This window comes from Equus quagga, chromosome 14, assembly GCF_021613505.1.
Source record: "Equus quagga isolate Etosha38 chromosome 14, UCLA_HA_Equagga_1.0, whole genome shotgun sequence".
NCBI lineage: Eukaryota > Metazoa > Chordata > Mammalia > Perissodactyla > Equidae > Equus > Equus quagga.
The window spans coordinates 51,573,531-51,599,468 of record NC_060280.1 but is presented as its reverse complement, the minus strand read 5'-3'; the positions used below and the strand labels follow the sequence as shown (position 1 = coordinate 51,599,468).

At 37.1% G+C, this 25,938-nt stretch overlaps 1 protein-coding gene across 2 annotated transcripts in view; it reads left to right on the top strand.

The window, feature by feature from the left end:
* TRPC6 (transient receptor potential cation channel subfamily C member 6) overlaps window positions 1-25,938 on the top strand; it is a 120,783-nt gene that overhangs the window by 62,348 nt on the left and 32,497 nt on the right. For both annotated transcript variants that reach the window (XR_006885098.1, XM_046638475.1), the window contains exons 2-3: window positions 13,218-13,992; window positions 24,669-24,854. Coding sequence is in view for 1 of the 2 variants with exons in the window: in XM_046638475.1 (XP_046494431.1) it covers window positions 13,218-13,992; window positions 24,669-24,854 (961 nt within the window). In the remaining variant the exon portion in view is untranslated. The remainder of the gene's footprint in view (window positions 1-13,217; window positions 13,993-24,668; window positions 24,855-25,938) is intronic.

The window sequence follows — 25,938 nt, the reverse complement described above, 5'->3', positions numbered from 1 at the left end:
AAAGGAGATAATAATTCAGAATGGGCGCAAAAAAGTCTTCAAAGTTATCAGTGATCTGAGCCTTCGATGAGGGGAGTAAATGGGGGAAGGTAAATCGTGTTAATTTTATTATTAAACTTAAAATTGTAGCTCTCCAGCATGTATGTTTCACAATAATAAAAATAGCATTTAAAAATGAACCATGACGTCTGCAAACCTAAGTTTACAATCTTGCTTTACTATTTATTATAAGTGCAAACTTAAAGAGTTTTTTATATATCATAACTAGTCCTAGGTATTGTAAAGTGTTCCTTTTTTTTTAGGGTATTCAATCTTAGCTTTTTTCAGCTGTATTAAAATATAATAGCAACAATGACACTTTTCCTTATGTATACCATCCCTGTTTTGGATCAATCCCCAAAACATTTCTTCATGAGTCAAGTGGAAGTAACGAAGTGAACTTCACCAACTGCGGTGAAAATGAAATAAAATGACATCGATAAAGCGACTGGCACATAGTAAAACTTTAGTAAATGTCAGTCCCCACCCTCCCACTTCTAGTCACATTAAGTTAATGTATCTGTTCATAAGAGTTTATCCAATAGTTTTATTTCTAAAGCTAGAAAAATAAGGGTAAGTGTATAGTGAACTTACAATTTACCTGACACACTCAGTATGCTCAAAATCAAACTATACCAAATGGCCATATTTCATTTTTACTGAGGGTAGATAAGTATATTTGAGTTTTTGACAAGTAAAAATGCCTTACAATACTGTAGAATAATAAAAATTAAGACTAGTTATTGAACACTCACTATTATCAAGTAGTGAATGCTTTACATTATCTTTACCTCAATGAGAAGAAGAGCACCTACCGTATAAGGTTGTCAAGAAGAGAAAATTTAGTTAAGATTTGTAAGCACTTACTATTATGCCAGAGCTGTAAGTAATATTTTCCAAATAAAATACACACAATATTATAACTCTCCCACCAACACTGTGAAATGGGAATACTATAATCCTTATTTTGGAGAAAGCCGAAGAGTCGACACGTGGCCAGGCCAGAACTTGAATCCATGTCTGGTTCTTCCAGCATCTGTGCTTTTAACAACTGTGAATCTGAAGTATTTAATAAAAACTTATGAATTTGGGCACAGGGTGAGGAAAAAAATTGTGTAGCTTAATAATTTCTGATAGTGTGATGCTAGGACTGGTATAAGGACAAAGTTATAGAACAGAGGTGAGTTTTGAAAGTCATTGAGCAACATTTATAACTTCTGATGCTGTCTAACCCTTCACGCTACATTTTGAAGGCATCGACACATTTAAAAGAGGGCATTGTGGATTATTGGGAGGTCTTAGTTATATCAAGTTAGTGTGTAAAAGTTGGTTGATTTAGTCTTGTGACTGTTTTCATATTCAGGTGTAAAATTCTTTTATTCTCACAGATCCTGATCTAAAACTGGTGTGTTATTAATTAGATTACATCACTCTGGTAGGAGAAATCCTAAATGAATAAACTGTCACTCTGTGGCAAGTGAAGCAAATGTGGTTCATCTACAGAGTGTTCTGTCTGCCTTCTCCTTAGCTGCCTGAATGACGTAGGAACATTATGAAGAGTCACCCTCGATATATACAGGATACACTTCTTTTCAAAATTTAACACTTTGATAGCAGAGATAGTTTGTGTAGTATGGCTGTTACACATTTGGTTATTGATGATAAGTAACATTCTAACTGTATAGTAAAAAATATGTTCTTGATATGGAATAAAATAGTTTGGGAAACTCCTAAAAAGCATGACAAAACAGGATGCTCTCATTCATTTTTCTTTTCATACTCTTTTCTTTCTATTAAGTAATAGGTTCATTTGCAGGTTCATAAGACATTTTGTGCCTGGCCTTTACTTGGCACTGAAGTATGAAGACGAGTTCAGCATAGAGACAGGGTAAGGGAAATGCACCACGAAGGGAGGAAGAGTAAAGAGTGGAACAGTGCTAGCAAGGCTGAAGCACAGAAGATGCTGAAGATTAAAAAAAAAATACTAAGGCAACAGCAATGCCCTTTTAGCTATGTTGATGTACAGAGCAAGAAAAAAAACAAGGATGGTGGGGCTGACCCTGAGGCCGAGCGGTTAAGTTTGCATGCTCTGCTTCGCCAGCCCAGGGTTTCACCTGTTCAGATCCTGGGCACGGACATGGCACCGCTCATCAAGCCATGCTGAGGCAGCATCCCACATAACACAACCAGAAGGACCTACAATGAGAATATACAACTATGTACTGGTGGGCTTTGGGGAGAAGAAGAAGAAGAAGGAGAAGAAGGCTCCACATGCCTCAGAACAAAATCTCTTGAGCTGGAAACCCAACTAGAATTCTGAAACTTGAATCTCCTAAATTAGAATCCTTAGCTCTTAGGGAGTTATCTAAATTTTCACCTTTCCTCCCTCAGGTGTAAGTCCTAAGTGCTGAACTGAGAACAGCAATGGAACCCAGACCCCAGCATCTAACCCTGAGCTCTCAACCTTCAGTTGAACTGAGGCAGGAATCAGAAATCCCTTGGCGGGGGGGGTGCGCCTGTGCATTCCAGCTGTAGTGGACGTCTTTCTGTTTTCTTTGGACTACTGACTTGTGCAAGTGTTGTTCTCTCTGCCTGGGGGGCTTCTCCTCCTTCCTCCCCTCTGCCAACTTCTTTCTCATTCTTAGAATAAGTGATATCGCTTCAGAAAAGATCTCTTTCCCAGCCTCATGAACTGAGTTGGAAACTACTTGTTATTCATTTATATAGTACATTGCACTTTCCCTTTGATAACATTCGTTGCCCTGTAATCTTTTATTCATTTCTTTCTTTTCTGCCATACCTGAAGCGTCTTTCCATGCTGTGTGCCCCATGTGCTTAGCATGGTGCCTGGATCTGTAAATATTTGAACTGGTGAATGAAGGAATGAACTGTTAAGATCATGATGGTGGATGTGAGGTTTGATAATGGTATCTAAAATCATACTCCATCGGCAAAGAAAGGCATCTCACAATTTTTATTTCTAAATAAATTACGCACTGCACCATCCAACCGTCTCTTTCTCTACATTTTTACTCTCTTATGTATGCTAGGCTCATAGAGACTTCAACCTGCTCTGGGAGCAGTTGGATGTAGCCCCTATGGGAGAGGTTGAAAGCATGCCTTAGCGGTTGTAGAAGTCCACTTCTTTAGCACTGTTATTTCAGGCAGTCAGCAGCTTCACCTTGTGCTGAACACACAATTTCAACAATCCCGAATGTTTCTATGACATCACATTACCCTCCTTCTCACCCTCAGAATCAGAGTTCTTCATTCTAAGCCTCGTATGAACAACAACTTAAAATGCAGATGGATGAATCTTAATTAAAGGCTCATTTGTTAAGATAATGGACTGCCTGAGATTGAATGTGGGTGTCCTTCCTGACAGATAGCTTATAGAAGGGAAAAATAAGCTCAGAAAGGTGAGAACTGATGATGCATCAGTGACTCATAACAAAAAAATTATCCACTTACCATTTTCTCTGTGCATATGTTTTCTTCAGTGATTTCTGAAGGAGCTCATCATGGCAAAGTCAAATCCACTTATAGAGTGTGTGCTGGGTGTTGTGGCTTGGGTATTCTGGTTCACTCTCCACCCTTTGCACACTCTTCTCTGCCTCGGGGGGATGGCATCAATGCAGATCTGTGTGGACTGCATCAATGGGGCTCCTTTGTCCCCAGGCTTTGGGTTGAGTGCAGCCCATCGAAGGCTGCTCTAGGATATCAGAGGGCAGGAGAGTGAAGTCGGGACATCAGTTCCTCTGGCACTCTCCTTTGGCTGTTACTCTCTACCAAAGGTCAGAAACTCTGTCAAGAGGCCCTTATCTTACAGTTAACTTGTTTACCTTGTGGTAACTGCTTCCTCCTCATGCACCTTCAGGCCTAACCCTACAGTGTCCTAGATCTGGGTACTTCACAGTGCCATGTTGGATTTCCCTAACTCCTGCCCACAAATTCCTAGAATCTCTTCATTAAACTCCTCAGATTACCCAACCTAAGTATGCTATCTTTTCCTGCTTGGAATCTCTTATACAGAGGTTATTTGCAGAATGGGAAAATGAGTTTTTGTAATACACAGGACTGTGATGGCTTTTGATAACAGAAACAAAGGGTTTAAACTTTTTTCTTTGATGAGATAATTGGTATATATTTTGATTATATGATACACAAATTTTTAATATTTCCAAGAGTACTCTATCAAAATAGATCAAGATAAATGCATGTGCCCAGAGCTCTACCAAAGAACATTTTAAAGAGGGAGGACATGACACATCAGATAAATTAAACCGCGAACTGGAGGCTGAAAAGAAACAATGACATTTCAGACATAGTTGTTTTATAAAAAGCCAAGTTTCTATAACTGTTCCATTATTTACTCATGTTTTCATTCTCTCACATAGTTAGGTCTTTAAATTATACAAACAAGATGTCAATTGGTAATAAAAATAAACAAAAAATAGATAACAGGGACAAGACATTTTTCAGTCACACTTTTGCTGGTTCCCAACTAAGTGACAAGTAGTTCATGCTTCTATCATTTTGCTCACTGATTAATAAGGCAGTGGTGTGATGTAGTGTGACTGATCAAACAGAAAAGTTAGTATTTGATGAAACGAGGGGAGTCCATGGGGAAAATCAAAGCTAATTGAATCAAAATAAAGAATTGCTATCTTGAAAACTATCTGGAAGTTAAAGGGACTTGGTAACGCATTCTAAAGATAGGGGGTTATGCTCTGTGTGTGGTGTCAGGAGAGGCAGAGAGCAGGAGTGATGAGAAAATATTAGTCCTGCCTTTCAGGACAAGAAAATCTCCAGTTCTGGATCAACGAGAAGTCATAAGGATGCCGTTAAAACATATGCCTTTGAACTTTTTTCATTCCCTATTGATTTTGCTGCTTATTTGAAGTGAATATAAAATATTGCATATACAGCAGGGCACACTGTGGTTTAACTTTTATTTTTCTTCCTTTTTTATTTGTAGGGTTGTACATCCTAGTGCTTTGCTGTTGGTTTAACAGGGAACAAACAGGCTTTGAACTTTATTCCTTTGACAAGAGAGATTCGTGCATTCGACAGTTATTTACAAAGTGCTTGCAATGTCCCTTTCTGCTAAGTAGTGGCATCCAGTGGTGAATGAGGCAAAATAGTCCTTGCTCTCATGGGACGAAAGAAAACCACTCTGATTGTTTACTGCTCCCTCTACCCTAGAGGAAGGACCAGGGGCGTGTGGACAGAGATTAGGTAGACAGAGTAAAAACAGTCTCACTGTTATAAAATTAGAATAACACTACTTTTATCATTCATCCTCCGAAAGTAGTCTGCAAAATTGCTAGTTGTGTTCATTGTTAATCTCTAAATATCCAAGTCCAATTTTTCCCATGGAAAATGTGCATGTCATAAACATACATTTTGGAATTTCCTGTTTTCACCTTCTAAAAGTCTGCTCTGTGGCTCTTCCATGCTGCCTGGAATAGTTACATGCTATTTACGTTTTTAATACTTCTGCTTTAATAGAATAGATACATTTAGATACTTAATATGGAGCTTAGTTTGTATAGGAGCAGTTCCATCTGCTAAAAGTGCATCATAGTTGAACAGGAAGTAGAGGAAATTACTGCACGTGCTCTGGACTCAAGCAGACAGTCCATTCAACTGAGAAGCTAATTTGTGTTGCTGGCATTTTCAATAGAGATGGATTATTCCATCTCTCACTATCTAGGGCAAAAGACACTATTTCACCAACAAAAAGAATCAGGAAAATGAGGTATGTGAAAACTCCTGAACCTAATTTTCATGACCTAATCAATATTTGAGTCCCATGGGGGCAGTGGCTAGTTACACTCTTTCCTAGAACTGGTATTTATATATTGTGATAAAACAAATTTTAAAAATACAGACATGCAAATATAGGTTACTAAACACTCAACCATGCTAAATATGGCTAAGTGGATGAAGAAAAATTCTTAGTAAATATTTTTCTTAAATAGAAGAGCTGTCTTTGCAAAAGCGTGCCCTTTAGCTGGAATGAAAATATCACTTCTCTTGCCATCGTGCTTTGGGATGTTCCTCTTTCTAGTAGATGGTTTTTCCAGTTTACGTTTGCAATTAATGTGTGATTCTACAATATAGCCTTATAAAATCCATTCTCAGAGAGGTAATATAATCCAGCAACATCTAGTATCTTTCTTGAAAGGCTTCAAATGTTCGTTACTTAAAAAGTCGTTTTACACCTTTTGCTTTTGCATTTGAAAGTCAGCAATTAAGCAACACCACTTGTGACAAAATAATATCCATAGAGCCTTTTGTTGCTTCTGTAGACAGTAGTTAGGGGAGTCAAGGAGGCAGCAAAGGGTGCATTTTATTCTGTCAACAGGCAAGCCACTTTCCCTTTATCTCACTACCCAGCAAGAAGTGCTGCCTTCATTGTGCATGCAATAGTTGTCTTCCAAAAGCAATCTCAAAAGGCTCTCTGAACATTTTGTATCTGGCTTTTCTGTTGACAGACTGCTAAAGAGATGATGATAATCCAGGTTTTTTTAATAAAAACATACCTGAAATTTATATCACTGCATATGATTAATATTTGTGATCACAATGACGGAGACAGGTCACAATTTAAAACTGAAGATAACACTTTCTATGGAAATGTCTTTGCTGTTTCTTCAAAAGGATGGAAGTTATAGTTATGAAAACCATGATAGGTTAGAAGGAAACAGGACATATCTTTAGGATTAGTGGCTTGCTAAAACAGAACTTACCATTATTCAAATAAGTAGGCATTAAAATCCTAAATCATGATTTTAAAATTTTACAATTTAAGATGTCACAGCTTAGGCTTATTCTACCTCAATGTAAATTTAGAGGTGTTATATGAACAAATACAACTTTGGAAACCAGATTAAAAATTGAGATATGAGTAAAGTTATTGAATATATTTTTTTCTTTTTTTAAAGACAAAAATCATTTATATCAATTACCATTGCAATCCTTGCCTTTTAATGGGTCTTCTAATTGAATAACAGCTGAGAAATGATAAAGTTAGCATCCTTCTTGTTCATATAAACGCATGTTCCCGTGGCTGTAAAAAACAATGAAACCCAAATTTAAGCACTTTCCACGTTCATAATTTCAGTTGACCCTGGAAATAATACTGTGACATAGGCTGGAATAATTATTTCTCCCATTCTTATGGAAGAAAACAAAAAAGAAGCTTTATTCATGGTCTTTTGGTACTTGATAGTATTTTGTGTCTTTTTTTTACACATGAGAACTTTTCTTGAAAGTTCTCACTCCCAGTACTTTCATCTCATTTTTATAAATCCCCGATCCTAGTTCTTTTCTCCTTTTTCTGCTTTAATTTTACAGGTTTTCTTTTCCAAAGCGTTATCCATGTTCAGCAGCCACCTCCTCTTTCCCTAATCATTGAACTTTCTCTTGTCTATGACAGAAACCAAAGAAAGTAATATATACAGTAGACAAGAGAGGAAGTGAAAGGCTAAGAGGTTATTAGAAGCCAGAAGCGTGACAGAGAGAAGGGAAGAAGGCTCAGAATTTTGGAAGGAAGATGATGGATGATTGTTCATGTAACAAATCTTGGTGACCTCTTATCTCTTCTACCTCATCCATCTTGTTAACTCAGAACTAATGCTGCTCTCCTAAAAACTCACTTCTAAGAATCACCTTTGGCCAAAACCAACATCAGATTCTGGCTAATTCTTATGAGGGGAAATCACACTCTCTTAGAAAGGACATTAGAATTAATATTTATTAAAAAAAAAAAAAGGAAGTTCTAACCAGAGCCATCAAGCAAGAAAAAGAAATAAAAGGGATCCATATTGGACAAGAATAAGCGAAACTGTCACTCTTTGCAGGCGACATTATTTTATATATAGAAAATCCTAAAGAATCCACTAAAGCACTTTGATAAATAATAAATGAATACAGTCAAGTCAGGGATACAAAATCAACATATAAAAATCGGTTGCGTTTCTATACACTAACAATGAAGTAGCACAAAGAGAAATTAAGAAAACAATCCCGTTTACAATTGCAACAAAAAGAATAAAATACCTAGGAATAAACATAACTAAAGAGGTGAAAGATCTGTACACCGAAAACTATAAAACATTGTTGAAAGAAATCAAAGAAGACACAAAGAAATGGAAAGATATTCCATGCTCTTGGACTGGAAGAATTAACATCATTAAAATGTCCATACTTCCTAAAGCAATCTATAGATTCAACACAATCCCTATCAAAGTTCCAACAAAATTTTTCACAGATATAGAACAAGTAATCCTAAAATTTATGTGGAACAACAAAGGACCCCAAATAGCCAAAGGATTCTTGAGGAAAAAGTACAAAGCTGGAGGTATCACACTCCGTGATTTCAAAATATACTACAAAGTCATAGTCACCAAAACAGCATGGTACTGGCATAAAAACAGAGACACAGATCAATGGAACAGAATTGAGAGCCCAGAAGTAAACCCACACATCTATGGACAGCTAATATTCAACAAGGGAGCCAAGAGCATACGATGGAGAAAGGAGAGTCTCTTCAATAAACGGTGTTGGGAAAACTGGACAGCCACATGCAAAAGGATGAAAGTAGACCATTCCCTTACACCATGCACAAAAATCAACTCAAAATGGATTAAAGACTTGAGTGTAAGACCCGAAACCATGAAACTTCCAGAAGACAACCTAGGCAATACGCTCTTTGACATTGGTCTTAGCAGCATATTTTCAAGTCCCATGTCTGACTGGGCAAGGGAAACAAAAGAAAAAATGAACAAATGGGACTACATCAAACTAAAAAGCTTCTGCACAGCAAAGGAAACCATCAACAAAAAGAAAAGACAACCTAACAATTGGGAGAAGATATTTGCAAACCATAGATCAAATAAGGGGGTTAATATCCAAAATATACAAAGAATTCATACATCTCAACAACAAAAAAACCAAGAACCCAATTAGAAAATGGGCAAAAGATCTGAACAGAGATTTCTCCAAAGAAGATATACAGATGGCCAACACGCATCCGAAAAGATGGTCAACATCATTAGCTATCAGGGCAATGCGAATCAAAACTACAATGAGGTATCACCTGACTCTGGTCAGAATGGCTATAATTAACAAGACAGGAAACAACAAATGTTGGAGAGGATGTGGATAGAAGGGAACCCTTGTACACTGCTGATGGGAGTGCAAACTGGTGCAGCCACTATAGAAATCAGTATGGAATATCCTCAGAAAATTAAGAATAGATCTACCATATGATCCAGCTATCCCACTGCTGGGTATTTATCCAAAGAACTTGAAAACACAAAGGCATAAAGATACATGCACCCCTATGTTCATTGCAGCATTATACACAATAGCCAAGACTTGGAAGCAACCTAAGATCCCATCAAGGGATGAATGGATAAAGAAGACGTGGTATTTATACACGATGGACTACTACTCAGCCATAAGAAATTATGAAATCCAGCCATTTGTGACAACATGGATGGTCCTTGAGGTTATTATGCTGAGTGAAATTAGTCAGAGGGAGAAAGTCAAATACCATATGATCTCACTCATAAGTAGAAGATAAAAACAACGACAAACAAACACATAGCAATGGAGGTTGGATTGGTGGTTACCATAGGGGAAAGAGGGGAGGGCAAAAGGCGTGATTAGGCTCACATGTGAGGGGATGAGCTATAATTAGTTTTTGGGTGGTGAACATGATGTAATCTACACAGAATTCAAAATATATTATGATGTGCATCTGAAAGCTATATAATGTTATAATCCAATATTACTGCAATTTAATTAATTAATTAATTTTAAAAAAGGAAAATAATATCTATTAAGGGTTACTAGCCATTTGAGGAAAAACTCTAATGTAAAATTTAGAGAACAAAGCAAAAAACACAAAAAAGCAACTTGAGTAAATTTTCTGAAGTGTTCTGATATGTTTAGAGTCATTATCACTAATGTCTCCAAAATTAGATAAGGGAAGATAGTGTGTCTTTGAAAGCAGAAAAGGAGTTATAAAAAGAAACATTTTACAAACAAAAAGATGTTCTTGAAAATTAAAAACATAAAGCAGAAAAAAATTCCAAAGATATATTAGAGGATAAAGCTAAAGACATATCCCAGAGTATAATGCAAAATGATAAATAGCTGGAAAATAGGGAAGACAAGATAAGAAAATTAAAGGCTAATTTCAGAATGTTCAACATCCAAAAAAGAGTTCCAGAAACAACACAGAAGGAAGGAAAACAAGATTATCAGAGAAGTCAAAAATAGTTCTCAGAAAATGACACATTTTTCCTGATTAAAAGTTTACTGAGTACCCAGAACTATGGAGGAAAAGAGATTCCTTCTAATAAAAAAAATCATGTAATTTTAAGGCACCAGAGACAAAGTGAATATCCAGAACTGTATTTTTCAATAGCAACTATAAAAACTAGAATGTAACAGAACAAGGCTTTCGAAATTATTGTCAGCCTAGAATTCTCCACCCAGCCAAACTACCAGTTAAGGTTGGAGATAGCACAAAATCATTTTTAGATTTGCAAAATCTCAAGAAATTTACCTTCCATGCATGCCTTCTCAGTCAGCCAGTGGAGGATATGCAGTGCCAGAACACGAGAGTAAACCAAGAAAAACGAGGATCTAGGATACAGAAGACAGGAACCAAACACAAAAGCAAGGCAAAGCAAATCCATGGGATGACGCTAAAAGGAAGATTCAAAGACAATATATTTCATCAAGTCTAGACAGTAACCATTTCAGATGAACTCAGAAGATATTCTTCAAGAAGCTAAAATTGGAAAAGCATATAATGTGTTGAATGTATTACAAGAAGATTTACATTAAAAGAGAGGAGAGTTTTGTTGAATTGGTTGTAAGTACATAGAGCATTAAACATAGGAATAAAGAAAGAGAATTTTTTAAATTTTATTTTTTTATTGAGGTAACATTTGTTTATAGCATTATATAAATTTCAGGTGCACATCATTATATTTCAATTTGTATGTAGACTACATCATGTTCACCACCCAAAAGACTAAGTATCATCCATCACCGTAGACATGCGCCTTTGTACTCCAGAAAGAGAATTTTTAACCACCAGGTTTCAGGATATAGAGAAGCTGTACCAAGACACCACGGCATACTTCTTGTCATTGCTATGACTAGCACTTGCATTGTCATAATGTAAATAGTTATCTAACAAAAGTTGTGATACAATTATATTGGACTGATAAGGGACCATGAAGCATATTTGTGTGTGTCCATGTGTGTTCAGATGTGTGTGAGAATGGTGTGAAGGTATGGTGGGAGATTGTGAAAGTGAGGTTAATCTTCAACTTAGGTAATGGGAAGTCCATAGATAATGCCAACCCTGGACAATCAGGAAATAGCAATGTTACTAAGTTATATGGATATAAGGATTTAAATTATAAAATAATCAGCTAAAATAGTTGAAATTTATTGCCTCTGAGGATCAGAAAATGGGGAAAATGAAGAATAAGGGACTGCTGAGTTCTGTAACAAGCTTATAGAGTCCTAAAATATGTACATGTATAACTTTGATAAACAAAAATGGAGTTGAAAACAAAATGATAGCTACAGAAAACAAAATGGTTATAGAAACTATTCCCTTACTGCTTAATAAAAGTTACATAGACATTATCTAAAGATCCATCTTAGAAATTATTAGTATTATAATGTATGTTTGGCCCTTGGCCTTTGACATCATTTTTTAAATTTATAAAGTTGTCTTTTTAATGAAACATCAGCCTGGTTGGTTTTGAAGAGGGCTTGGATGGCTAACGGATTCACTGTTGAAGCAAAGTCAATGAAAAACATTTGTGAATACGTCAGCATGCTCTTCAAGCTTCGTGGAGAAGCATAATCTATTTCTGAGTTGCTGACATTTTGCTAGCTCCTTTGGGCATCACATTGCCATAGGCAACACTGCTCGGAAATTTAGTAACAAGACAGATAAGGCCTGGTAGGGAAAGAAATCTAAGTTCTTTAGGCTTAGTCACGTTGGAGGGGAAGATGGCTTATGGGATCTTTGGATCTATTTAAATTCTCTTCATAATGGGAAGTTTGTGACAGTCTTTAAAGAAGGATGGCTCTTAGAACATTTAGTGATAGTGGTAAGGTTTGAGCTCTTCAAGCTCAGAAAGACCTTAAGACGTAAAGTTATGAATCAATAAGGCAAAACATCCCCGTTGTAGCATTTTGATCAGAGGATGAATCACTTTCTCTTCTTATTACGGATTGAAAGCCTACATTGAAGGCTGGCCTCTTTGACCACTGTCTCCATAACAGAAGCATTTCTTCCCATTTGCCACCTTGATCACAATTTTCTCAAGTCTCCAATGATTTTTTAGAACAACACCTGGCAGAGTCCAAGCATTAATTGTTCCTGATAATGAAATCTATGCTGTGGCATCTAGTTGATCCCTCTACCAGAGAAAGCTTTCTACCTGCACCCAACCCCTGTCCCACTCTCCCAAAACACACTCTCACCTGGCTCCCATTCATCTTTCCATTTTTAGCATGTAACTTTCTCCCAGAACCTAGGTTAGATACCCTTGACATGGGTTTATCATGACGAACAGCTGATAACAAGACAATGTGCTAATGCTCAATTTCTCTCTTTAGACTATAAGATTTATAAGGGCAGAAAAATTTCTACGGTTTTTCACCATTGGTTTCTCTGGACCTTATACAGTGCCTGGCCCTGGCATAGGAGGGACTCAATAAATATGTTTTGACTTGAATGATTTTCTATTTTCTCTCCGTTTTTTTTTTTATATTTTCACACTCTATATGGTGTGGGGGCCTGATTATAGGTCTTTCTTATGTCTATACCATCTGTGATTGAAACACATATATTAATCTCTGTGTGAGTGGCACAGAGACATTATGGGAGTTGCCAGAATTTCCACTCCAAATTGAATGGAAATCTGTGAAGTGCTTGGCTTTCTTAAAGGAAGAGTTCTTGGAATCCATTAACAAATAAATACATATTCATTTTATTTTATAATTGGTCTAGAGACAATGAGACAACATCTAATACGCTTGAGGATGCATTAGATGAATGGCAGATCATTTGGGACACTAAAATCCTCCTAATATAATTTGTTCACAATCTCTCTATTTTATTATAGCCGGGGTACAGACAACAGACTGGCCCACCGGCGGCAGACAATTCTCCGTGAGAAGGGAAGAAGGTTGGCTAATCGAGGACCAGCATACATGTTTAATGATCACTCAACAAGCTTATCTATTGAGGAGGAACGCTTTTTAGATGCAGCTGAATATGGCAACATCCCAGTGGTGAGGAAGATGTTAGAAGAATGTCTCTCACTCAACGTTAACTGTGTGGATTACATGGGCCAGAATGCCCTGCAGTTGGCAGTGGCCAATGAGCATCTGGAAATTACAGAACTTCTTCTCAAGAAAGAAAACCTCTCTCGTGTTGGGGATGCCTTGCTTCTAGCTATCAGTAAAGGTTATGTTCGGATTGTGGAAGCCATTCTCAGTCATCCAGCTTTTGCAGAAGGCAAGAGGTTAGCAACCAGCCCCAGCCAGTCTGAACTCCAGCAAGATGATTTTTATGCCTATGATGAAGATGGGACACGATTCTCCCATGATGTGACTCCAATTATTCTGGCTGCCCACTGCCAGGAATATGAAATTGTGCATACCCTCTTGCGGAAGGGTGCTCGGATTGAACGGCCCCATGATTATTTCTGCAAGTGCAGCGAATGCAACCAGAAACAGAAGCATGACTCCTTTAGTCACTCCAGATCTAGGATTAATGCCTATAAAGGCCTGGCAAGTCCCGCTTACCTGTCGTTGTCTAGTGAAGATCCAGTCATGACAGCTTTAGAACTTAGCAATGAGCTGGCAGTGCTGGCCAACATCGAGAAAGAGTTCAAGGTAGGTCTTTAACAATAAGGACTTCACCCTCCACAGGTCAAAGTCAAGGTTTATTTATAAGCTTCCAATATGTGCTCAGCACCGTGCTAGTTACTGTGGACAGGAGATAATGTTATATGGTTTTTCAACAAGCTCTTTGTTATAATTGTACGTAGCAACAGTCATGATCACTGCCATTTCTCTAAATGATGTTCTACCATATACTAGACATTTTATATTTATTATGCCTAATCCTTATCCCAACATTGTGAAGATATTAGTTCCTTTTCAGATGGAGAGATGGAGGGATAGAAAGGTTAAGTGAGGCCCAAGATCAACAACTGGTAAATGACAGAGCTGGGATCAGAATCCAGGTAGGCTGCACTCAAAAAGCCAGATTCTTTCTCCTACAAAACACTGTTTCTATATTCAGAGCATGGTGACAGAGGCTGTTGAGAATAGAAAGATGAATAAGCTAAAGGAAGTCAGTTTAACTTGAGAGACAGATGCATACATAAATAAATATGAGATAAAGAGGAATTCAGTTACTAGATAGAGCTATAAGCCATGTGCTGTTGAAGTTCAGAGAAAGCAATATTTATTTCAGATTAGGTTTCAGGGAAGTAACTTGTAAAGTGGCATTTCAGCTGTATATGGCAGAATGAATAGGATTTGGGGGGGGGCAGGAAATGAGGGAAAGGATATTTTAGGCCAAGATAACAGCAAAAGCAAACTCTTTGGATATGTAAGAAGTAGTCACTTAGAGGGAACTGTGAGCAGTCTTTCCATAAAAGGTATGGGGAGCCATATGTCAGATGCTGCCATTGCCTACATGGTTTGTGCTGCATTTGGAAAAGATGAAAGCTCAGATTCCTAGCCCAAGGTCATCCATACATATACCTCTAAACTCCCCCCAAAGGTTGCCCAACTTATCTTATACTGCTCATCACGGTTGCCCTGCATTATTATTGTTTATGATGTACTTTTCTCCCTCACTCAGCTATATGCTGCTTGCAATCAGGTCTGATTCATCAAGTACAGTGTTTTGCAAAGATAAATATTAGTTTTGTTTTTTCTATTCTATATGCCATGAGAGAGCTTGCCTTTACACTTCTTGGAGGTTTTAGCCCACTTTCCTGTGCAGTTTCTTGGTGCCACTGTCACTGAAAAAACACTGTTACAACCCAGTACGACACGTCATGTATCCATCTATCCTCGGTTCCTATCTATCCAGTCACGGAGGAAAAGGTAAATGGTGACTGGGACCCTCTGACTGCTCATAGGATGGAGGAAGGTACTTTTCCTCCAGCTGCCTGGCAGCTGTGAGCCCAGGACAAGCAATGAATTTTTTACAACCTTGTCTCATTCTTTCCTACTTTTTCACTTAACTCCTGGAACTCAGTGATCCAGAGAACTTTGCCATATTCAAATTAAAGCAGTCTCTTTGAAAACTGATTGTTTTTCAATTTATATTTAATTTTTATGGAATTTCACTGCTTAAGTTTCAACATTTCTGTTCCCGTTATTGAATCTTTGTTTACACACTTTTTCTAAACCACTGAAGAATTCATTCATTCACTTGTCTACATCTTTTGAGACCATGTTTTGCACCCAATACTGTAGTGAGGTTGGAGGTATAGGACAAAATACAAAGACAATTCATCAGTAATCCTGCCCTCAGTTAGTTTATAACCTAATGAGTGATGAAAGACCTCTGTGCAGTAATATAATCCACGACAGGACATAACGGAGGGAGGGACTGGGCAAGTGGTTCAAAGGTGGGGAGAATCGCATCTAACCAGAATGTGAACTATTCGTTGTCCGTAAATGCATTGCAAAATGTGGAGGACCCCTTAGGATTATGAGGATTTAGAGACCGGGACGTTCCTTTGTTTGTTCACTACACATTTTTTCTGCTCACGTGGGTGTGAAGTACATGGATTGGGCGCCTTCCCTCCATTCATGCTTTCTCTACACGTTTCCACTGTCTTTAGCAGATACCTAGATCCTCAAAATGAACCTACTTTCTCATAATGCCTTCCCTCTGTGAAGGTTTAAAGGCAAAGAAAAGTCTCTCTGAAAACATAAATCTCTTTAATAGTATGTAATTCTTAATATTTTAAAAAATCATTTTCAAAAATTAGTTTACTGTTGAAAGAAGGTAGCAGTTAAAAAAAGTTTTAAAAAATATATCCTAGAACTTAAAAATCAGCAGTTTTTGTAATTAGAAACCAGACTCAGAAAGTTCTTGTGTTGTACAAGGAGAAAGGGCAGTCCATGGGTTTTTTTTTTTTTTTTAAGTCTTTAGCAAACACAAAACAAAAAAGCATTACACTTTCTTTCTCTCCAGACATCAAGCATTCAAACAAATATTCTATGGTTGGTCCACAGAGGCAAGAACAGCCTCCTGTGAGGGTGAGTCACCATAGCCTGTGTGTATAAACTCTTAGGGAAAGCGCGTTCTCCCACCGTCCGTGGGTCCTGTGACACTCAAGCGGTTCCCAGCGTCCCAGCCTCAGTTTACAAGAGGACGGGACCTGGTAGGGCTAGAGAGCTTAACGTCTCTGGTGAGCTTTCTTGCTAGATCAGCTGCTTCTACCTTTCAAAATAGCTTCTTTTGCCTTATTTTAAAAGAATATATAGTCATTTTAGAAAATAAGAGTATAAAAATAAAGAAAATGTTAAAAATCATTCCTAGTTTTGCCACCAAGAAGTAAGCATCAATACACTGCAAACACGCCAGCACATATCTTCTAGTCCTGCTTTTAGTAGTCAAGCCCCTCAGCGTCTCAGGGAACAAAGATCACAGAGGCTGGACCAGGTCAGGCCTGCGCTGCCTCACAGGGACCTGAGAGATTGTACTGGCCGCAAGGAATCCTCTCTGCTCATGGTCTTCAAATCCTTTTGCTCCCTTTCCACCTAGAGGACATTTGAAAGATTCTGTGTTCATTTGCACATTTTAAAAATGGTATCTAAAATTTTACTTTTGTAAGTTTAAATATTTTTGAGAGATCTAATTTCCCCGCAGTGTAAATATTCACATTTAAAAATAGAATTCTTAAATTGTTCCTTCAAATGTATCTAGGGGCCTCTAAGTGCTATGATTTGATGCCTACCATCACCTATTTTAAAAGTAAGTGAACAACTTCTTTTTTTTTCTTTTTCTGGTAAGGAAGACTGGCCCTGAGCTAACATCTGTTGACAAGCTTCCTCTTTTTGCTTAAGGAAGATTGCCACTGAGCTAACATCTGTGCCAATCTCCCTCTATTTTGTATGTGAGATGCCACCACAGCATGGCTTCATGAATGGTGTGTGGATCCGCACCCAGAATCCAAACCCATGAACCCCAGGCCACCAAAGCAGAGAGTGCAAACTTAACCACTGTGCCACCAGGCCAGTCCCACCCACCTCTTTAAGATTCAGAATAGCTACATCTTTCCCTTTTCTCCTTGAGCTTCTATTTCCAGTCCAATTTCCTCCACACATGTGATTCCTAAGGTAATAGCTTTTTATTGTAAAGTCTCTTATAAATCACTCTATTATATGTATTATATACAACAAATATGTGTAATATGTATATGTATATATGAAAATTTAGAATTTGTTTTACTTCCTGTCATCATAAGGCTCTAAGTATCCAAAATATTCTGCAAAGAGTTACCATTATATTTATTAGTAGGACATTTGATCAAAACTACATAAATTGAGCACCCTTGTTCAAAATAACAAAATATATGCAAATTTTAAAACAAATTTTAAATATATGTCATACAATTCCTATTGGAAATGCCTTTTTAGTGCAATCAATCATGTTCTCACTTTTGCTAGATGTTTTTTTTTTTGGTGTTATTCATTCTTTACTTTTTATTTTATGTTAACCAGATTGAGTGATGTAGGAAAATATTTACGTACTGAATAAATTGAAGAAAGTTAAAACTGAAGTAATCCTAGGTTCTTTCTCAGGTGGTACATCTTTTTTTGGTTTTTTTTTTTTTGTATCCTGCTAAAAACATTTTGGTATGGTATGTCAGCATGTTGTTTTAGTTTTTGTTAACAAGATATATATATTATTAAAGATTTTACGGAATAAAATTGAAAGAGGGTTGACTATAGTTGGAATAAGTATTTCTTGATAGGATTTGATAACTACCTTACTGAATTAACCACGCCGAATGTGAAAGAAATCACATAAAAGTTTTATCCATGTGTTTTAGCCAATATTCTGTGAAAATTTTGAGTCCTGGAAACCATTCCAAGTCATATTGAAAAGAATCATCCTTTCTAACCTTTTGTGACCTGCTCATTTGAGATGCCTTTCTTTCTAACTAATGATGAGTATTAAGAATAGTTTAAAATAACCACTTACATTTTAAATACATAAAAAAAATTATTTTTGTATTCAGTGTTCCCTACTGACACCTTCTTTGCCATTTTCTCACTGGACTCTTGTTCAAGAAGGGTGCATTCTTTGACAATTGTTGGAGAATGAAGAGGCAAAGTATATTAAACAAAAATTATCATTATTCTTATCATCACACTACACCATACACCTAAATTCGGAACATCCCAACATGAACCAGCATGTTGTATTGCTATCACTGAGCTTCATCTTCATCAGAAATACGTATTAAGACAGGGAAATTCAGGAACTCCTCAGGGTCTATGGTACCCACATTAATCATTAAAAATGGGTTCCCTATTGTCTCCTACACAAGGTAGGTGACAGTGGGGAATTGTTTTGCAAAGGGGTCAAAGATCTGTTTTCAAAGAAATCAGTTTTAGGAAAGTTGAGGATCTGGCAATTGATCCCCTTAAAGTTATCAATGTTCTAAGGCCCCTTGGAAAATCTTCACATATTTCTGTTTGAAAGCAGCTAATCTATTTTATGTCAGAAAATGAGAGCTTTCACAAAGATTTTGTGAAATCTCTTTCACAAAGAGCTCCCATATATCGTTGCTCTAAGCTCCTCCCAAATTCTCCCCTCCCATAAAATAGCCCATAGTCCACTAACAAGAGGCAGAGGAGTTGCTTATGAGTTCCTCAGGCAATTTTGGTCTTGTGCCTTCATTCTTCTACACCAAACAAATTGCATTTATTACCCATGTCACCAGGTCTGTAGTTGGTTCCATGCAGAGGTGACAACCAGACCATAGCAGAGAAATCTAACAATTAGATGGAGCCACAGGAGCAAAAAGAAAACCAGTAGCCCTGAGGAATTTCAGGTCTACAAAGAGAATGGGTAGAAACCAGATTCAAAAATTTTTCACCCATTCAAATTAAATTTTTATATTGAATTATACTCCATAATTTTTTGCTTTGATAGCATAAGACCTCAGCCACCTTAAACCTGGGCTAAGCCTAATTTTGGCAACATACACTAAATCAATTAAAAAAAAAAACCCTGAAAACCCAGAACTTTGACTGTTTTTGATACTGAGGAAGGAGAGAATAATTCCTGGCTTCTCTCCTTGACTCAAGACTAAATTAAGATAAGAAAGAAAAATCCTAAAGACTAGGAGATCAACAAGTAGATGGTTTTGTCAGCAAATGCATTCTCTTAAATTTCACATTTCTTTTTAGTATCTCAGTATGTACCTATGTCTTACATCTCTAAAGGCTTTTTTGTTAACTTACTTATATTTTAGATTGTTTGTGGTAACAAACAATGTTTCCTTTAATTAGCCGAAATCATCTCTTTTATACATTAAGGATTGTCTTCTTCTCTGTCATTCTGGATAAGTAGCTTTTCTAGAGCTTTTTTAGATCTTTCATGTCTTCCTAGGGATCTGTGCTTAGACATGCACATGGCCCTCAGATGCCTCTGCCATTGAGTTTGAGAAAGCAGAAGGTAGAGAAACTACGCCATGCTGTTTTTAAACCATTGCTATGTTCTGGTGTTCAGAATGTTAAAAAATGTCTGCCATTGTTTGAAAGAGAAATATTCTCTAAGAAATGACTGAGTTGAAAAGTAGTTTTTGTCAGCAGTAACTGTCGTCAGACCTTAGCAGGGTGACAAAGAGTACAAGCTACATACTCTGCAAGATTGAATCACCGCATCGGAAGCACAGGGCTGGGGTCGAGACCAAAGAGGAAGGAGGAAATGTACCTTTATTGAGCTTTACAAATTATTCTAAAAGCGATTTATGCTATAATTCTATGATACAGCATCATTTAAGTTCTCTATAACTAGGAGAAATTAGCTGAAGGCCAGAAAATAAAGTGACCTTTCCAAGATCATATAGTTATTAAATAGCAGAGCAAGAATTAAAATCCAGGTATGTTTCATACTGAGACATGTTCATTTCTTTACATCACTCAACAATTTTTTCTCTTTTTTGAGGAAGAATAGCCATGAGCTAACATCTGCTGCCAATCTTCCTCTTTTTTTTAATACTTTTTTTTATAGATTTTATTTATTTTTTTCCTTTTTCTCCCCAAAGCCCCCCGGTACATAGTTGTATATTCTTCGTTGTGGATTCTTCTAGTTGTGGCATGTGGGACGCCGCCTCAGCATGGTTTCATGAGCAGTGCCATGTCCGCGCCAGGATTCGAACCAACGAAACACTGGGCCGCCTGCAGCAGAGCACGCAAACTTAACCACTCGGCCACGGGGCCAGCCCCCCAGTCTTCCTGCTTTTGCTGAGGAAGACTGGCCATGAGCCAGCATCCGTGTCCATCTTCTGCTACTTTATATGTGGGATGCCTGCCACAGCATGGCTTGACAATGGTGCATAGGTTCATACCCGGGATCCAAACTGGTGGATCCCGGAGCCGCCGAAGTGGAAACTTAACCACTGCACCACCAGGCCGGCCCTCACTCAACAAAACTTTTGATTAGCTAACATGTGCTATGCACTGAGGACTCAAAGATGAGTAAGATACAGTGCTTGTTCTGAAGGACATTTGAGTCTGTTCAAGAGAGGCAGATATGTAAACAAATAAATGCAGTCAAATGTATGATTGAGTGTGTTCTTGCCTTTGAATTTCCCATCTTAGTTTGAAATATATGGGCACAGAAAATCTCATTATGGCAGAATTTTAGGTGGAAGGCTAGTCAACAGTTAAGGAGGGAAGTTCAGTACAGCAACTGCTGACCAGTGTAGTCACTGCAGATGACAACAATCAACAGAAAAGTCAGTAGCATCTGACATATCTAGGAAAATGTTTTTCTTCAATTCTTGTTTGAAATTGTGTCTTAACTCATTTTCCCTTTTCTCTAGAGTAGTGTCCGATTAACTTTTATGTCCCTCACAACCCCACATAGTGGATGCTGTATAAATGCTTGCTAATCATCACCACATCAGCTCTGACAGAGCTCAATGATCAATGTGCCATTTGGTGACAATTATTGTGAAGAAAAGGAAGGCCTATGTGGTCCCAAGAAGCACAGATGGCTAATTCATCACTATATAGATAATAACTCTCTATACTTAACCTTAATCTTCGACTACATAATCCCATTTTACATAACTCCCATCTTAGTAAGACTATGGTATCTATCACAGAATTGGTGCACAGGATATTTTTTGAAAGAATGCACAAATGAATAACTGTTTTATTTCCAATATCTGTTCAGATGATACCCGGGAATCCCAACGTCCCTTTCTATTTGTTAGCACAACTTTGTGATGAGGGACTGAGAACATTTGGATATTGTTTATGAAATAATGAAAATAATAATAATAATTACTATTGATTCAACACTACCTTCTGCCAGGAACTTGGCATTTGTTATCTCATACAGGTAATCTTCACAGCAACCCTAAAAAGTAGATCCTTATATTATCCCCATTTTACACATGAGGATTTTGAGGCTTTAAGAGATTAAGTCATTTGCCCAAAATCATGCAGCTAGTAAAATGGTTGTGCCTCATTTCAAACCGAGGTCTGCCCTTCTCTAAAGCCACACAGTTGATTGGTGAGAATTAAGGCATGTATTTTCCCCATCCGTGTTAATTTCTTTGAAGCAAATTTCATTCATTATATAGAAAGAAGAGCCAGACATTACTATTACAGGCCATAACATCTCTTCTACTATGTAAAATCCAACTAAGATAACTCTTTGAAAGAATAATTTTAACAGAGACTCTTTTCTGTCTTATAACCTCTAAACTCTGTTCTATTAGCTCACTATCAGTCATCTCTTTTCAACTGAAAGGTTAATAGGTGAGCACCCACTTCTAATTTATAATGTATGGTGTGGGTGTGTGACCCAAAGACACGACCCAGAATTAAATCAACCCACCAGCTTCAGCTTCGCTTTTCCTTTCAAGAAACCAAAATCACAGTGCTGTGTCTGGCTAATGAACTATACTGCCAACATTTCATTTTAAGTGAATTTACTAGTGAATTTGAAAGAACTATGAAAGCATTTGTAAATGGACTCCAAGGTGAAAAAAAAGCACGTATTTCTGAAAGCAGAGTCTTATTCTTTCTTTTTTTTAAAAAATGTTTTGTTTTCCTTTCTACTTAAGAATATATCTTGATAATCAGCAGTGAATTGGAAACAAGGTATTAAACAGCACAAAGCTCCTGCACTTTACTTTTTCGATCCATGTAGTTTCTAGTAAAAAGCGCCACCCTACTCTTGAAGGATCGTATTCTCTTTTCAAATGTCTAATTTCACCACGAGCATTTTAGAATTCTAGGGAGCATTGACAATTACATATTTGTCTTTAAAAGGACTAAAGATACATCTAGAATTGAGTGCTACATACAAGAGAGGCTAGGTGCATTAAATTTTGTCATAGCTCCATGGGTTCTTATGAATGTCAACAAATAGACTTTTCAGATCTTGCTTTTGATGATATAAAATAAAATAATTATGTTTTATGGAATTCTTGCTATATGCTCAGCACCATGCTATGTACTTTGCATGTGTGATCTGTTTAACACTTATTTAATTTCACTAAGCCTCAGTTTTCTCCTCTGTAAAATTAGGGTAATAATAACACTGACCTCATAGAATGGTTTCAACCTATTTAAGATCACATGGCTGAAAAATGGAAGATATGGGATTTGCTGACAGGTATTTCTGGCTCTAAGAGCCCAGGCTCCTAACACCGTGCTCTAGTATAGTGGACCTGCACAACACATGCACTTCCACATCTCAGGGTTTGTCCCCACGACCGTAAATGACTATTTCATGAAAGGAGTAAAGCTCTTTCCTTGTGACTCCGCTTATGCTCTCTGACCAGATACCAATTTAGAAGTAGATTGAGCCCTTCTCAGCTAAGACATAATTTGTCTTATCAATTTGCTTTTATACAATCTGTTTGGACCTGCAGTTCGCAAAGTGTATCCTGTTTAGAAGTTACTAAACTGTACTGAAAGGTCATGTGGCATGACTTACAGAGAAGGAGCCAAATAGAGGCTTTATACATACCCAGTGTGAAGCTGTTTTCTGTATACAGTTCTCCCAAATTTTACCTTATTGACTGCCATCGAGAGCCAATCATATTTCTCTAACATCTTCCTCTCTTGATCTTTCCAAGGAATCTTTTCATCCTATCACACATCGGCGGCTTCAGGATGGAGGAGACAACTGACTATGAATCTATAAAGCTGGCTTTATGAGTAAACTCTACCACTGAAGCTGTGCGACCTCAGGGAGCCTTAGTTTTTTCCTATGCAAAATGGGAATAGTATTTGCCCTGCTTGCCTCCAAGTTCTTCAAGATCAAAATAGAAAAGCGTTCTACAAAGAAAGACACAAAGTGGCATAATTCTTAAAGGCAAAGGGTTTCAGGCCAAACAGAATTAGGTTTAAAATCTGACTTTGACACTTAGTAGCTGCGTAATCTTGGACACATCATTTAACCTAACAGAGTAAGAGGACTGTGAGGATTAAATGGGATAATATAATCCACTTGCAATGTGACAAACTCTGACTAATAGGTTTTCTTGATTCACGTTGGGTTATAAATAGTCTTTTTCAATGTGAGAGAAAAGAATAAGGAAATATTAGAAAGACCTGAACGGAGATGTGAATACATGCTGTCTATAAGTTTGACATGATTTTGGTATTTGAGTATGATCTGCACTCGCTAAATCTTCCCAGCATGATACTAGGTCATCAGCGATAAGTTACAATGAAAGCATTCTCATTGAATTTCTTTTCTCCAAAGAAAAGGATCTCAATTTGCAGACTTTGCATTAGCTCTCGCCTTTTGACCCTGTGCTTGGCACATAAAGTTCCTCAATAACAATTTATTAAATAGATCAGTGATATGTGTTTGCTTTTCTCTGGAACTGCTCCAAATGTCCTGTTTCTCAAACCAACACAGTTTACAAAGTCTTCTGAAGATCTATCGAATGTACATTTTGTGCCTAGCTGATGAAGTTATGAACATAAGAGAGATGCTGTACCCAAAGTAGTGGGAAAAGTTGCTTTCTTTATATTTCTCTTGAATCAATAGATGAGTTCGGCAAGAACACTACTTTTTAATAACTATGATTATGCTTTAGACAAATTTCCTTTTTTAGGATATGAAGAAAATCTTTATGGTGGTAAGATATTTCAGAGATCGCTGAGCAGAACAGCAATAAAAGCATGTTAAGAGAACTGTAAACCTAAAAATAGAATTTTTCTCTGTTTTCTCTAGAAACTATCAAGTCCCTGATAAATTCCGATGAGCAGCATAGTAAAATGAGTTACTTCTACATTATTGTTTTTTTGTTTTGCTTTGTCTTTCCTAGAATGACTACAAAAAACTGTCAGTGCAGTGCAAAGATTTTGTTGTTGGACTCCTTGATCTGTGCAGAAACACTGAAGAAGTGGAGGCCATTCTGAATGGGGATGTTGAGATACGCCACAGTGGTGGAGATCGCGGTCGTCCAAATCTCAGCCGTTTAAAACTTGCCATTAAATATGAAGTAAAAAAAGTAAGGTCAGGCGTGAAGCCCCGTTTACATTATTTCAGTTTTTATTGGTGCTAAATAAGGATGAAGGGTTAGCATAGTTAGATTAAGCTGGGTTTTCCTAATTAGCAGTTGCACTAAGCAGATTGTCTAATGAATCATAAGAGCGTAGTTGTGAGGCATTTAACCTACCCTGAACACCAGTCTTTGACTTGTTTATGCATTGATTGTCACTTTCCTTTACTTAACTAATGACATAAGGACTACACTCATCCAGATTATAAAGCATTTGTTATGTGACAGAAACATCATTATTTAAGACCCAACTCCATTTTCCCATCTGTTGATGTATTTCAGGTCCTTCTGCAGTACATTTGAATGTCTTCCGACTATATGTTTATTTGTGGAATATTTTTAATCTCTGTCTCCATATGATACCCATCCCCCTATCCCCACAACCATGACTCCTTTCTTAGGTTATATATCTTTAAAAAACACAGTTTTTAAAACTAGGTCTTATAATAAAAGTAATACATGCTTATGGTAAGTCTTCAAACAGTATAGACATACCCCCTTTCTATCGTCTCAATTCTTATGGAGAGTAGTTAATCACTGTTATATTTCTCTCCAAAAATTTATATCTTGGACATCTTCACATATCAGTAAATAAACATCCACTTGTTATATCATTATGTTTATTTAATGTTTACTATTTAAGGGTGTTTATTATTTTCTTTGTTTTGTTAATACAAGATGCTACAGTAAACATAGTTATTTATATAGCTTGCTTACTTGCATGAGTTTTATCTGAAGACAAAATTCCTAGGTGTGGAATTAATATGTCAAATTTTTATTTTTTAACTTCAAAACATTTACCAAGTTCCCCTTCGAAAGAGATTTGCCAGTTTACACACACACGAGCAGTGCATGGGAGGGCTTATTTCTTCTACTCACAATGGGGATCATTAAGCTTTACCATTTTGAGAAGATAACTATTGTATGCTGTTGAGTTCAACCATCCTTAAGACTCATTTGTAATTCTTTTATGTAAACTGTCCTTTATCTAACCTTTTAACATTCTTTACCAATTTTGATTTTAGGTTGTCAC